The sequence below is a fragment of the Podarcis gaigeae genome (genome assembly GCF_964106915.1).
Source record: "Podarcis gaigeae genome assembly, chromosome: 4".
In the NCBI taxonomy this organism is placed as follows: Eukaryota; Metazoa; Chordata; class Lepidosauria; order Squamata; family Lacertidae; genus Podarcis; species Podarcis gaigeae.
In genome coordinates this window covers 28,967,221-28,982,728 of record NC_139677.1, presented here as the reverse complement: position 1 = coordinate 28,982,728, position 15,508 = coordinate 28,967,221, and the positions used below count along the sequence as shown (strand labels likewise).

At 41.7% G+C, this 15,508-nt stretch overlaps 1 protein-coding gene across 5 annotated transcripts in view; it reads right to left on the bottom strand.

Annotated features, from left to right (window-relative positions):
* The window catches only part of ATP11A (ATPase phospholipid transporting 11A), a 104,457-nt gene that overhangs the window by 24,345 nt on the left and 64,604 nt on the right, over window positions 1–15,508 (bottom strand). For 3 of the 5 annotated variants that reach the window (XM_083735230.1, XM_083735228.1, XM_083735226.1), the window contains exons 11-22: window positions 15,006–15,156; window positions 13,668–13,865; window positions 12,371–12,544; window positions 10,588–10,751; window positions 9,801–9,872; window positions 9,432–9,505; window positions 8,079–8,182; window positions 7,368–7,549; window positions 4,024–4,275; window positions 3,087–3,261; window positions 2,022–2,124; window positions 1,338–1,483 (exon numbers count right to left, since the gene is read on the bottom strand). In XM_083735230.1, coding sequence (XP_083591356.1) covers window positions 1,338–1,483; window positions 2,022–2,124; window positions 3,087–3,261; window positions 4,024–4,275; window positions 7,368–7,549; window positions 8,079–8,182; window positions 9,432–9,505; window positions 9,801–9,872; window positions 10,588–10,751; window positions 12,371–12,544; window positions 13,668–13,865; window positions 15,006–15,156 — 1,795 coding nt within the window. Of the gene's footprint in view, window positions 1–1,337; window positions 1,484–2,021; window positions 2,125–3,086; window positions 3,262–4,023; window positions 4,276–7,363; window positions 7,550–8,078; window positions 8,183–9,431; window positions 9,506–9,800; window positions 9,873–10,587; window positions 10,752–12,370; window positions 12,545–13,667; window positions 13,866–15,005; window positions 15,157–15,508 lie in introns of all 5 variants that reach the window. The other 2 variants (XM_083735229.1, XM_083735227.1) reach the window with 1 other exon arrangement.

Sequence of the window (15,508 nt, the reverse complement as noted above, 5' to 3'; positions counted from 1 at the left end):
GCACAAAAAAGAAGGCAAACAATGTAGTCCTCAGGAAGAGGAGGCAGAAGTAGTACTGGATGGTTGAAGAAACGAACTGCAGTCACCGAGAGCTCCTCCAGACTTCCCCTTGTCCTGCCATATCTTTACCGCTGAATCACAGCAAATTTATCAACTGGGTTTCTCCAGAAATACGTTTGCTCCGATTTATCCCTATAAAGAGCAGGTTTTCCGGAGGAAAGTGGCAGGGCAAAGGGAAAACTGCTCGGACCCATGCTTTCTAGGCTGAGCCCTGAGATTACTTCAGGTCCAAGAAGTGACGCTGCAATGGCATGAATTCCGGAAATGCTGTGTACCTGTCTCTCTACACTTGTACATATTAATGATACAGTGGAGGAAACGTGGAGACACTGATACACAAATAAACTGGCTCAGAACCAGGAACACATACACATACTGCTACTCCCCGCTCTTTCTTTTCCTACATAGTAGAGTATAAGCTTCGGACTAAGAGATTTAAATAGTTTATAAGTGTTATTGCTACATTTGAGTTTACTCATCAGATTATTTACAGACGAGTGTTGCGCTAAGCCTTGATGTTATGAGAGCAGTTCATTGCTGCAGAGTTTAGGCTAGTTCAAATGGTTATTCAAAACTGTGCTAGCAGTGGAACATAAACATGTTCCCATGGCAGAAATAAATCCTTCACATTGGTCCACATTTATATGTCTTTGTAATACTTATTATGCCCTATGGGGTATTGATGCTAGATTTCCTTGGTGAATTTGGCTATCTTATTTTACCAGTGAATTGGTGCATCGATTAGTATATCAAAGCGACAAAAAGGTGAAATAATCAGGATTTGGCTTACTGTAGTGCTGAGATGAGCTACTCCCCGAAGGAAACAAAATACATATGCCTAATGTGCTGATCTGTTGTTATAAAAGACCTGAGGTTGGCATTTTAGATTTACAACACAAGAGACTCTTTTGTTGTAAGCATACACTGGCGAAAGTTATCACTAATATGATCCGGCTATCAGTGTAAACATAAAAACAAACCCATCATTCTTCCATTTAGCTTGGTCAACTGAAATTAGAAGCTGATTCACATTTGCAGCCATCAAACCACTTGCTCTTTTACTTACTACATTACTGGACATTCTGGAAGTAAGTGGTTTTAGGAAAACAGGTTTTCCCCATATCTAGGAAGCAGAGTAGGAGGAATCTAAAGTTAAACTGGAAGAATGGAGGTCTGGAAGGACAATGGTCACACAGTGGAATCCAAGACAACAAGCTTCAAAATAATCTGCCTCTGTCTAAACTGTTAACAACCATAATACAAAAGCCCCAATATACCTTATAAAAGAAGTATTGCACAAGTTCAGATATCCTGACATAATAAAAATGCCCATGAACAAGCAACATTTTTTTCAAATGTTTAAATTTGGGTATTGCATAGTCGCTGTTTCTTGCAGCTTGGCGGCCTTCTTTCCCAATAAGGCCTGGAAGGAAAAACAAAATGGCAAAAAGTGAAACGATGCGGTGAAACTGAACTGGTGATACTTATCATTAGATTTCGTTTGAACTGGGAAACTATGGTTAGCAGGTTCAGAACAAGCAAGTATCTTCTCTCTTCATCATCATAAACTGAGGAAGAATCATTTGCTCCTAATGTTTAGGATGTTTCTGCTGCTCACAAAGTATCTTCCACCCAACAGTGAAATGGGGACTTAGCTACTGATGGGAAGAATACCATATTTTTCGCTCTATAAGACGCACCAGACCATAAGACGCACCTAGTTTTTGGAGGAGCAAAACAAGAAAAAAAATATTCTGAATCTCAGAAGCCAGAACATTTCCCCTTACTTTTTAGGAGGGAAAAGGTGAGTCTTTTGGGCAAAAAATACGGTATATACTGCTCCACAATAGATTGAAGGAAACAATGGCAATGATACAAAGTACTAGGACCATAATAACCAGTGACTCAATATTACATTATGATGACGATGACTTTAAACTTGACCATAACAATCCACTTACCAATGCCAACGTGTGCTTCTAAGATCATACTGACATCATTTGCTCCATCACCAATTGCTAACGTGATTGGATGCTCCTTTGACCATTTAATTAATTTTACAATCTGGAAGGGGGAAAAGGTGCAAATGTTACATACATGTTTTTAAACTGCACCATTATGCTCAATGTTCCACTTGCTAGATATTTCGGCGGCGGTGGAAACTGAACCAAGTAAGAAGAAAGGACATTCACTTCATGGAATCTTCTATTTTCCAGGCAGTAGTGAAACAGACAGGCCGGCATTTGGGCCTATTCACATATTACTTTCTAAGGAAACTCAGAATTCCCCTTCCTTGACCATGGAGAGAAAATAACAACCAAAGATATAACTGTATGATGTTTATTTGAATAGATAATCTCCACAGCTACTTGGCAGAAAATCTCTATTCTTTCTGATAAAAAATTAGGCAGTCAGGGAAATATTTCATTTGGCAACATAACCCAGTTCACTTAATGCTTATTTTCCACAGCAAGAGGAAGAGGCAGATTTCGCTTTTCTACAGGAAAGTAACGGCTGAACAGGCCCCAAGATGGGCCTAGTTGTTTTCTTTCTGTCATCCTTATATCTTTATCCAGTGTTATTCCAATTATCTTCTGATAAAAGCCTAATCAAAAGAATTTCCAACACACACCTATTCTTATTTCCTAAACACAAAAACACAAGGAAATAGAAATAACAGCTTTGCATGTGAGGTTAATGTGTAGCCTCACAATGTAGCATCAGCTGAAAATACAGCACTTTTCCTTAGTTAAATGAGCTCTTTTCCAAGTAGCATGTCAATCCCTGAAATCTGCTTGAAACATACATAAATCAGTGGCACAGCAGGGTGCCATTTTAATGTAACCATTAACTAATTGCTTTCTTTCAGAAATTCTTTCACTCATTTCTCCTTGTTTTTTTTCATTTTTTTGCTTCCATTATCAATCACTGGAAGGTGGGTATTTAAACACAACACATTACACGGAGACTTTCAATATTTATATAAATATACATTTGTCATGTAATTGAAGACGCGAAACACAAACCTGTGCTTTTTGCAAAGGAGCCATGCGGCAGCATAGAACCGCGCTGCAGTTCCTACAGATTTCAAGGAAGATCTCTCTGTAGTTACCAGAGCTCCCATCTTCCCGTGGTTTCATTATTAATGATAATGCTGCTCCATCAATAATTAAACCATAATCTTGCATTTCAGCTGAAAGCCTATTGAGTGACAAAAATACACAAATTAATGCTGGTTTTGCAGTTTAACCAACCGTGTTTTATACAGCAGTCGCTTCAAAAGACATGCTGAAATGCAGCACACTCATGGTATTTCGGGTTGCATGTAACATAGGGCTAAGGCTAAGGTTCCTTAAGCTCAAGGATTTATCAGTGTACAATGGAACATTCTTCCTCTTTTCTCCCCTCTTGTGCATCCTAATTCTCTTCTCTCTGTTAGCCCAACCCTCCGGAGAAGATCTAGGGATAGAGGGAGGCATGCAGGAGGAGGAGAGGGGAGAAAGTCCCATTCCTTGTGCTGACAGGATAATTTTGTTGAATACCGTCTTTTAGATTTCTTGCCATTTGAAGTAACTAACTTGATACAGCAATCTTGTTTTTGCCTCCAATTACCACCGTGGAGAGTGGAAACCCCACCACTAGGTTTTTGTTCCCTCTACGCACTAGGATACTCTCGCAAGAAATCTATTCCCTCAATTTCCAATTTTGTTGCACAGGATAAAAGGTAAAGGTAAAGGGACCCCTGACCATTAGGTCTAGTCGTAGCCCACTCTGGGGTTGCGGCGCTCATCTCGCTTTATTGGCCGAGGGAGCCGGCCCCCAAAATAGGGGTCGTCTTATACATGGAAAAGTATGGTATATCTATATATGTTTTTTTAAAAGCTGTTTCCGATTCTGCCACTGAACCAATGCCAAAAAAGGGTGCAAATTTTGATTTTGGTTGAATTTGTACTTTATACATACCCTGAGAAGGTGTCCCTTGTTAAGCTGCCACTGTGTCTTAGGACAGTCTTGCTTAAATCAAACAACACATCGTGCAAGCTCTGCTCCTCTATTTTCTTGGTAGTTAACTCAAGTATTTGAGTATTTCTTCTGAACAGTTTGCAGGCGTAGCAGGCAGCTGCGGCAGTCTCCATTTTGTCTCCCGTCAGAACCCAAACCTTAATGCCAGCTTTTTGCAGGGATTCGATTGTATCAGCAGCCTTTTCCTGTAATCTTCGAGATACCAATCACAAATAATTATTGACAAACTTTAAATTAAAAATTAAGGGCACTTACTAAAAGGTTTCTATCATATTGGAAAACATGGCGGTAAAAAGGAGTTTGGACTTAAGAAGCCTTTGCTGTCATGCAATATTTTATTTATTTATTTACTCAATAGTTTTCTCTCCGTTGATTTAAAGGGTTCAGATGCTGCAGTCCAGAGGAGCTGCAGTGTATTTTAGTGCCCTTTACCTGTCTGTTTTAAAGCACATACTGTATAATCATGCTTCACAGCAATGTATTTCTGGGCATTTCCTGAACCCCACACATGACCATAAATAATTTTTTTATTCTACACTTCTAGCTGCACTGATAGCAAGGTAATTGATAAGAAAGAACCCATGTCTTGTTGCAGTTTTCAGCTAATCAGTATATTCCCGGGTTCAAACCTGGTGGCTCCAGAAATATAAAAATTAGGACCAGTCTAAGAAAGGGGGGGGGGTGAGGAAGAGAGATAGAAAGCAAGCTAAATCTATACATTCCAGGTTGAACAATATGTTTCTATTCCCATTAGGCTGAGTTTAGCTTGACTACAGCCTGAAACAATGAAAAGGAACTTCGTACTAAGGGCTGGTCTACAAAACAAAACCTGAGCAAACACAACAACTGCACTTGTTCGTAACCATCCTTTTGTAGCCTTTTCTTTCCTTTCCCATTCAAATTTAGACTGCAAGCTTTTCAGGTCGGGAACCTGTTAAGTTGTGGGTGAATATATCAGATGACACAGCGATTCTTCAAACAGCTCTTGTTTATTCACAGGCCAGAACAGAACTGAACTGAAGGGTTCAGCCAGCCTGCTTATATAGAGCTCCACTAGAACGCAACAGTAACCATTTTCTGTAACTATCCAATCACTGAACGTCACTTTCAATCCTATGTGGACCTGAGTGAAAACTATCTACAGTATTTCCCCCTGCTGGCCCAGGGTGAGAACTTCAGTATATAACAGCATCCTTGTTTCTTTTACAGTGTGTAATAACATCTGGGCCCTGGTGTTTTATTGAGGCAAACACACATGGTGGAAGTGGAAACATTTTGATGCAATGTACGAGTGGGAAGCCTTGCCCAGTTTGCGCAGGATAGTCTTTTATTTTCCTGCTTTCATTTTTATTGAGTTGGGAGTAGGTTGTTATTTTTAATAACTGGGACCAGAAAACTTGCTGTCAGGGAAAAGGCGGGGTATTAAATAAATATGCATATATTATAATTATAATTATAATAATGTTTAGAGATTCTTTTATCCCAGTGCAACGCATTCTGAGGTTTTTGTCATTTCACAGTACAATTAGATTCTGTTGTGGAAACAGCTCGTAGTGCTGCTAATTACTGTGTGGCCACATTGTAAACTACTAATTGTTATAATACTGCTTCTAAACGCTTCCACAAGACCGTTATTGAGTCAGATGTGCTAAGAAGAGATTAATGGGTCTGGCAGGACAGTGAGGGGTGGGGCAGAAAGGATGCTCCCCCATTAGGAGAGGGGGAGAAAGGACACTTGCAAAAATCCGTTAAGAAGGATTAGACAAGTACAGGGTTTCTTTTCTTTCAGCTCTGTACCACCCCTTTGATTCCAAATTCTGGTTTGTTAACTGGTTTTAAATCTATTTTAGGAAACGTTTACATTATTGTGTATTGGCGGCATGTCGGTTTGACCGCTGTTGTGGTAGAAACACAGCACATAAACCTAAACAAACAAACAATAAATAAATTGGGCTCTCTACAGACAACTGTGTCTCACTGAGACACGTATGAGCCTTTTGCCCTAGCATGTAGCTCTCATTGCCTTGATAAGGAAGTCTGTATCGTCCAAATCAGAAAACTGTGGTTAACAGATTCTGAGGAAACCAGGACCTTAAACCAGTTTTCAAACTACCGTATTTTTCGCTCTATAAGACACACTTTCCCCCTCCTAAAAAGTAAGGGGAAATGTGTGTGTGTGTGTTATGGAGCGAATGCAGGCGGGAGGCTCTGCTCAGCGCTCCCTTTAAAGAGCCGCACACACACTGCGCGCTCTTTAAAGGGAGTGCGGCTCTTGGGGGAGCCTTAGCCTCTCCTGGGCAGGGGATGAAGGCTCCCCTTGCCCGGGAGAGGCTGTGCGCGGCCAAGCAAGAAGCCAGACAGCTGCGCTGCGATCCTGCTGGCTGTTCTAGCTTCGCCACGCGAAGCCTCTGCAGGGCACGGGGAGCCTTCATCCCGCTGCCCTGCGGAGGCTTCGCGTAGCTATCCCTGGCTTTTCTGGGAGGTGGGGGAAGGGACAGAGCTCTGTCTGTTCCCCCACCTCCCAGAAAAGCCCCCAAGAGCCGTGCTCCCTTTAAAGAGCGCACGGCTCTTGCGGGAGGTGGGGGGAAAGCCAGTAGGCTTGCTTTCGCTGGAACCAGGAGGGCAAGAGGGATCGGTGCGCACCGATCCCACTTGTTCTCCTGGCTTCAGGGATAGCCCCGCAAAGCCTCCTGAACGAAGATGGAGGAGCGCTCCCTCTTAGCTCAGGATGCTTTGCGTTGCTTTCTTATTTCTTGTTTTACTCCCCTAAACCTAGGTGCGTCTTATGGTCCGGTACGTCTAATAGAGCGAAAAGTACGGTATGTTCATGATCCTGGTGTGGTCTGAACATAGTAACCACCGTTTTCTTGGTCAGAGAAAAAAATGGGAAACTATAGTTTATTAGATAGGGAGGTATTCAAATACATTTTTGAGTTAACATCAGGGGACTTCCCTGTCTCTCCTACCCTCGTACTATCCCCAAATCTGATCCGGAGGGTAGGGGGAAACCGCAGAACAGATTTAGGAGGCACATAGAGGGAAAAGAGGCATACCACGAAGAAAGGACGGAAGGGGCTGCATGTGCAGGGAAGAAGGATTATAAACATATTGGCTTATTAGTCAACGCATTTGCAACCAAACCAAAGATAGATAATTTGGCATCGAATATTTTTCTTTTTTGATCGCATTATAATTTGGAATGTTTTAATGTGGTTTTTATTGGATTGTTCAAATGGAAATATTTTATATATATATAATGTTTTAAATTTAACAAGTGCACTAACCGGTCTTCAACTGCTGTAGCACCAAGCAGGATAAGTCCCTTTTCTATCTGCTCGTATGCCTCAGCCAGTTTCTTCTCCCGATCCCGAAGAGCCAGTTTGGCCTCCTGCAAATGCTTCTGCACATTCTCATATTCTTCACAGGTGAATTTCTTATACGCTACACATAGCGTTCGCAGGCCCTCCTAAAGGAAATTATTTTAAAAGTACAGAGACGTGTTCAGTGAAAGTCTTCTGGAGATTTTAAGTTCTGCAGGTTATAATTTAGGTTTCTGCCTTGTGTAGTGGTTTAATTGACTTGAGCTTAGAATGCAAGTTTATCGACTGCCTTGAGCAAGGCAACAATTTGGTTAACTTGAACCTCTGGAGAAGGCTATGAGAAAGCTGGAAACCCAACTTCTCTACAGTTTTGGGAAAAGAAAGAAAGAAAATACTGCTGATAGAGGAGGGCAAACCAACTATGTCTTCCATCAAAAATCCATATGTGACAAGCAGAACTACAAGATTCTTGGGTATCTCCAAAAATTTATGCTGTGTGTGTGGCCTCTCACAAAAAGTGCACTGAAGGAGAATGGAAGTCAACACAACGATGACTTCCTCATCTGCCATCATTCCCTTATTTAGACGAGTTTGCCCTTACAAACTGACTTTTGCAGCTTTCTGCCTTGAATGCACACAATTTGCACATAATAAATGCCAAATGCTGGATCTTACCACTGCATTGCGCTCAACTCTTGATCTAATCTGGTCTATTTTGCCTTCTGCAACTCTGGGGAAAATAGACGAATCTGCTCCTTTACAAAACAGAAATATTTCTCCTGGAAATGTAAGCAAAACAAAATTTTAAAAGTGGGTTAAATGCAGATAAAGCCCTTGCTGTTCTAAACCACAGGTTCAAAGGATAGCACAGGGGAGTGGCTGGGTACGGGGATATCAAAGAAGGATGTCAAAAACACTAGTGTGATTAGCTCTAGTATTATTAAAAGACTTTCAGCAAAGTAGCCTGGCAGGTCTCCTAGCCTCTACAGACGCAGGACAGACAATGCAGCAAGGAGATGGCTGGTCTGCCCCGGGTCTGCAAAGGCTAGGAGACCTAGCAGTCTGCTTTGCTGTAAGCCTTCCTTAATAATAATAATAAAAAAACCTAGAACTGATCACTGTTTGGTATCCTTGCACTCAACCACTCCCATGATCCCTCCCCTTTGGGCCTAAGGTTCAGAACCCTTGCCGCCAAAATATTTTAAAAAGTCTTCTTATGAAACAGCTTTTTGAAATTATCACACTCTATATTAAATGGACTCAAATTAAACCGAGCCAAAATTACAAGCATACTACAGTCATACCTTGGTTTTCGAACAGCTTAGTTTTGGCTCCCGAACACTGCAAACCCAGAAGTGACTGTTCCAGTTTGCGAACTATTTTTGGAAGCCGAACGTCTGACGGGGCTTCTGCAGCTTCCCATTGGCTGCAGGAGCTTCCTGCAGCCAATCATAAGCCATGCTTTGGTTTCCGAATGTTTTGGAAGTTGAACAGACTTGCGGAAAGGATTCCGTTCCACTTCCAAGGTACGACTGTATTCGAAAATATGACGGAACAGTAGAAAGCGGCAAAAATCAAGACAGGCTAAAGAGCAAAAGATCTGTGATAATCTGAGGCCCTTCTTCATGTACTCCCTTCCACAATAGGTCTGGAGGGTGAGAATGGGGCCTTTTCTACAGTGGCTCCCCGTTTGTGGAATACTCTCCTCAGGGAGGTTTGCCTAGCGCCTTCGCTACATATCTTTATGTGAGGAGCAAAAACGTTCCTCTGTAACCAGGCCTTTGTCTGATTAAACAGTCTATGGCCGTTTAAATGTGTCTGTGGGAGGGGGGTGGTATTAGTTGTTGTTTTTTGTTGTCCTTATGATAGGTATTTTGTGTTTTCATTTTGTATTTTTATGTGATAAAGCGCCCTGTGATCTTCGGATGAAGGGCAGTATATAAATTTAATAAATAAGTATTAGATTTCAGACTTAAACCAAGTTCCCAAGAGCTTAGGGACTATGTTTTTTTTCTTTTCTTTAAGTACCTTTTGCCGATTTAACTATCACACTCATTCGTCTCCTTACAGAATCAAAACTAAGGATTTCCAATAGTTCAAACCTAAAGGGGAAAAAACAAGGAAATGTTGTAATAACGTACATTTTTATACACATACATACACACATACACACACGGAGTAAAACAGATGTAAATCCATGGTCCCTGTGAGATAAAGGGTATGGAGTTTCATAAAACTCCATACCCTTGGCTCAAAATCCAAACTGACAGAATTGCAAATCACCCCCGTAATAAACCATACAATCAACTAAACAAAGTGTTTTTCTCAAAGTTAACTTTTTAAAAGGCCATTAAAGACAAAACATACTTATGTACAGGACAACAGTGCACAACTTACCTTTCAATATCATTTTCTCGATTCAAGATTTCCATAAAATTGTCCTTCAGTCTTAAATAGGTGTAACCAAGCCTGAAATTCAACCGTAGATACACATCAGAAGTTACAACAACTAACTGTATGCCACCAAGTTTACAGTAGACTGAACTGTTTGGCGGGTTGTGTATTACTAGAAACAAACTTCTCTAAATTTCATTTACAGATCACACAAGTTATTATTTGCTCAAGCTGGCTCAAGATTTCTCTGTGGTTTTGTTTCTCTTTTCAATGTTTTGAGAACAATCCTACCACATAAGCTGCTCCCACAGTTCCGGACCATTACTTTCCACCACTTTCTAAAAACACTGTACTTTTGGCTCCCCCTGTACTCTTGCATAGACACACAGACACACCTAAGTATCTCATCTGTGGCATGTTCACCACACCCAAATGACAACAATCAAGTAAGTATACGATGAGGATGGTATTAATCTTTTCCTCCCCAAATGATATGGGCACAGAAGTACCTAGACCTACAGAAACCTGGACCTGATTAGAGCCTGCTTCATAACAAGTTTATTTTTCAACAGAGACATTCAAACAACACCTCCCACACAGCAAGGCCTGACCTCTCCCCCTCTCTCCATTTCCTGTGTCCTCCTTACTTTCATTTTACCCTCAGCACATCTCTCACTTCAGGGACACCTTCACAAAGATCTTTCCCCCCAGTGGCTGCCTTTGGAGTTACTATCAAAGGAAACGAGTCTCAGCTCTTACACAAACTGAAAAAAGGCATTATGGTCCATACCTCTGAATCCCTTCAACTAAAGCAACTTCATCAGGGGACGATGAAATATACACGGCAGACCTCCCTGACAGCTGTGCTTTCTTCAACCCATCCACGTTGTCATCTTCCTTCACTTGAACGGTGTGACAAAGGCATAGAGCACGGAAAAAGAGTTCTTCTCTGTCCTAATAAAGAAGAAGAAGAGGAGTTTGGACTTGATATCCCGCCTTTCACTTCCCTTACGGAGTCTGAAGGTGGCTAACAATCTCCTTTCCCTTCCTCCCCCACAACAAACACTCTGTGAGGTGAGTGGGGCTGAGAGACTTCAGAGAAGTGTGACTGGCCCAAGGTCACCCAGCAGCTGCATGTGGAGGAGCGGAGAAGCGAACCCGGTTCACCAGATTACGAGACTACCGCTCTTAACCACTACACCACACGGGCTCCCAGGAAGAATGCTGCTAATACAGATTTTCAACTCCGAGGGAATTAGCAACAAAATTTAATACTTTGCACATGTAACAGTAGCAGCTGAACAGACTAGATTGTCATGCATTATTTAAGTTCACACACTAAATTCTTTTGGTAAATTAAAGGTTGTTTGTGGGAGGAAAGCTGCCCATCCTATACTCTGGCGTCACCTGAGATGCTTTAAAGGCCTCTACCTCTACGGACTAAGTTAGGGACGCGGGTGGCACTGTGGGTTAAACCACAGAGCCTAGGACTTGCCGATCAGAAGGTCGGTGGTTCGAATCCCCGTGACGGGGTGAGCTCCCGTTGCTCAGTCTCTGCTCCTGCCAACCTAGCAGTTCAAAAGCACATCAAAGTGCAAGTAGATAAATAGGTACCACTTCGGCAGGAAGGTAAACAGCATTTCCGTGCGCTGCTCTGGTTCGCCAGAAGTGGCTTAGTCATGCTGGCCACCTGACCCGGAAGCTGTACACCGGTTCCCTCGGCCAGTAAAGCGAGATGAGCGCCGCAACCCCAGAGTCAGTCACAACTGGACCTAATGGTCAGGGATCCCTTTACCCTTTACCTTTACGGACTAAGTGGGACCCTTCTAAGCAATGCAGGATGCTGTTGTTCCCCCTTAGTACCCTAGAGTCCTCCCTATCTCTGGACTGGACTCTCATTTATGTTTCAGACCAGTTCATCTTGGAACAACAGTGACTTTATTAAGAAGCTACCATTGGAATAGAAAAGGATTGCAAAGGATTTAGCATACTGACTAGATAAATTTGCTGTAAGCCACTTTAATTTGCTGTAAGCCACTCCTAAAATAAGCACCCATCTAACTCTTGAGACATTTATTGCTGCTTATTTATTTCACAGAGCCATAGCATGAACATATAATTCTGGATATAAATATTCTTGATGTTTCTTCCAGCATCAGGAAAACAACAGTGTGGCCACATGGTGGGGTTTGGATGACCTAGGCCCTATGCCAAGGGCCACCTGAACTTTGGTGTTGTCCCTGGTTGTTGGTCTTATCAAAACTCTTTGGGTTCTCCTCAAACGTCCACAAATATCTCACTCATGGATGGGGGAGACACCCAGTTTGCTTTGTGTTTTGTCTTTGCTAGCTTGTATGGAGCAAGGGTATCCTTCAGCTTTGCAAACTATTATTTGTAAATATTATGGGCAACAGCTCTTGAGTTATAGCAAAGCAGGAATGTCATATTACAAAGGGGGGGGATGGAACATTCTGAAAGCAAAACTCCTACCTGACAAAAAGCTACTTTATTTAACTGAGCCCCCCAAGTGTCATGTTTTCGGTATTTAATAATAATAATAAAAATCTTCGTACTTTGCTACTTCCTCCTGGGGAAGAATCAATCATATCAATACCAGCAGAATCCGGGAGAATTTGGCCATTACAGATGACATGAGGAACATACACATGGCCCTCAATGCAGCATTCTATGAACTCCATATTGTTCTCTGTTAAGGTCCCTGTTTTATCTGTGAAGACATATTCAACCTGAAGAGAAACAGATAGAACAATTAAGAATTAAAACAAGAAGAACAGAGCTGGGGGGGGGGGGGAGCAAGGCAGGGGAAGTCAGATATTTCAATAGATGAAGGTTTTATGTGATACTTTTTTGTCCTCTGTCCTTGAAAAAGCATGCAGTACTTGTCTTTTCCAGTTGAGGCATAGGAACTTCCAGCCCATGGGCTTAACCTGGTTCACCAGAACTTTTTATTCAGTTCTCAGCATTATCCATATGACACTGAAATATGTCCAGTTCTGGGCACCACCACTTAAGAAGGAGATTTGACAAGCTGGAAAATGTGCAGAGGAGGGCGACCAAGATGGCCAAGGGTCTGGAAACCATGCCTTATGAGGAATGGTTGAGGGAGTTGGGAATGCTTAGCCTGGGAAAGAAGAATTTGAGAGATATAATAGCCATCTTCAGATGGCTGTCACATGGAAGATGGAGCAAGCTTGTCTTCTCCTACTCCAATGGATTCACGTTACAAGAAAGGAGATTATGACTAAACATCAGGGATAACTTTCTGACAGTAAGAGCTGCTCGACATTGGAACAGACTCCCTCAGGAAGTTGTGGACTCTCCTTTCTTGGAGGTTTTTAAGCAGAGAAGAAGAAGAAGAAGAAGAAGAAGAAGAAGAAGAAGAAGAGTAGTTTGGATTTGATATCCCGCTTTATCACTACCCGAAGGAGTCTCAAAGCAGCTAACATTCTCCTTTCCCTTCCTCCCCCACAACAAACACTCTGTGAGGTGAGTGGGGCTGAGAGACTTCACAGAAGTGTGACTAGCCCAAGGTCACCCAGCAGCTGCATGTGGAGGAGCGGGGAATCGAACCCGGTTCACCAGATTATGAGTCTACCACTCTTAACCACTACACCACACTGGGGTGGTCATCTGTCACGGATGCTTTTGTTGAGATGACCTCCGGGGTCCCTTCCAATTCTACAGTTCTATGATTCTATGGCACACTGCCCTTTCTTGTCCCATTGTACAGAGAGCTGGCCATGCAGGAAGAGCTATTTCCAAGTAGAATGGTCTGTTCAATATCTGCAGGAATCTAAATATCAGAAACAGCTGCAAGATTTGTAGGATAAATTGTACGTGACTTGTTACCTGCCCCAACTCTTCATTGAGGTCAGACGTATTCACCAGCGGCCCTTCACCTGTTTCTTCATCAAACATTTCTTCATCCCAGGTAAGAAAATAAGAACCAAGAAACTTCTGCATTTCTACTGTGACGTACATGGATACAGGAATGATGTAGTTGAAAAGAACCATGAAGGCAAGGAAATCTGTGAATGCTGTAATAAACTGCCAAGGCGGCAGGGTTGGGGGGACAAAAGCAAAGAATTTATTTGGATATACAGTAACAGCAAGAATCTTAGGTGCAATCAAGCAGCTGGATCAACTTCTATCAAACATGCATAGGATGCACTCTTAGGTTGCAATCTTAAGTACATTTACTGCAGAATAAGTCTTATTAATGACTGCACTGTTAGACATTTGAGATCTGTAACTTAACTCCCTCTCTTTTATCCCAGCGAAAAATTCTGCCTCATCCAAAATAGTCACTGATCTGCTCTGCAAAAACAATCTTTAGATTTATTATATTGTTTATATTCTAAAATACATATTTTTAAACTATAGGTGTATCATGAAGAAAAATCAAGTAGTTAGCTTAGGCCCAGTGCAGCCATAATGGGCTTACTCTAATAAACTACTGCTTGTTGGTGCATGAAGAATTGACAAGTTCAAGCACATTCTCCTCCTTGCCTAGCTTTCTGTTCCTTTGTGCGCAGAGCTGCAGACATGACTTCTATGTTTCTTAAACTAGTTTTCCACAACATCCCAAGCAGGAAACTGGTTTGAGCATTTCCTTCTTTCCAGTTCATCCCTTGTCCATGTGCTAAAAAAACTGTGGTTTTTTGAGCAGCCCAATTCACATGCACTTTGCCAGTACTTGCTTTTAACTAACAGAAGCCCCAAAGAAGATACACAGAAAGAAAAAACTTCTTTATTCAGATTATCCTGTAGGATTGGAAGGGTGGTGGAGCAAAGAATGTTCCATATTATTTGCAAAGGAAGAACACTCTTGAAGGCATTACCAAGAAATGTAGTTATTGGAGATATGTAAGGGCAGAAATATAGCAAAGCTGCATCATCATCATCATCATCATATGCCATAAGTTGCAGCCACAATGCCACATAGGTGACAGTAAGGCTTCCATCAGTGGAACAGGGAGAAAGGCCATTTTCAGCAATTCCTCCCTCCTCCTCAGAGGGTATGGGAAATCTTCAGAGCAAATTTAGTGAGGCACTGAGGGGGGGGGGGGGAATAACTGAAAATCGCTTCCTTTCCCATTCTACTGACAGAAGCCTTATCATCAGCTGTAGTGACATTATTGCGCAAAACCCTTAAATCTTTTATTAAACCTCAAGTTATTCACATACCACATTTCTTTTCCGTTCCAGTTCTGTTTTCTCATTATACCAAGGCTCATCGCGAAACTGCTCACTTTGCCACACGTATTTCAGGACAGTATTTATTAGTGATTTACTGATCAGAATACAGAGGTATACAATAAGAAATACATTCATGGATCTGAAACAAATGAGAGGAAAAGCTTTTTAGCATAAGTAAAAAAAGAGATTTTTTTAAATGTATGTTAGCATGCTTTTGAATTAGTCTAAGCCTTCCCCACCCTCCATGTAAATTTGACATATCTAACAAATGCAGCAAAAGACCTTTTGCAGAAAAGGCATTTGCAATTCATAACAGGGAATAAAGGATTGCACAGTGCATATTACAAAGGTTATCAGTGCTTTTGATGAATCATGACCCACATGTATTATTTTGGTTTCGATAGGTGGACAAATGGGCAAATATCCCTCAGGCTATGCGCTATAAACCAAACTTTCTACATCCTCGGTTCAACACCAGTTATGATCAGCTA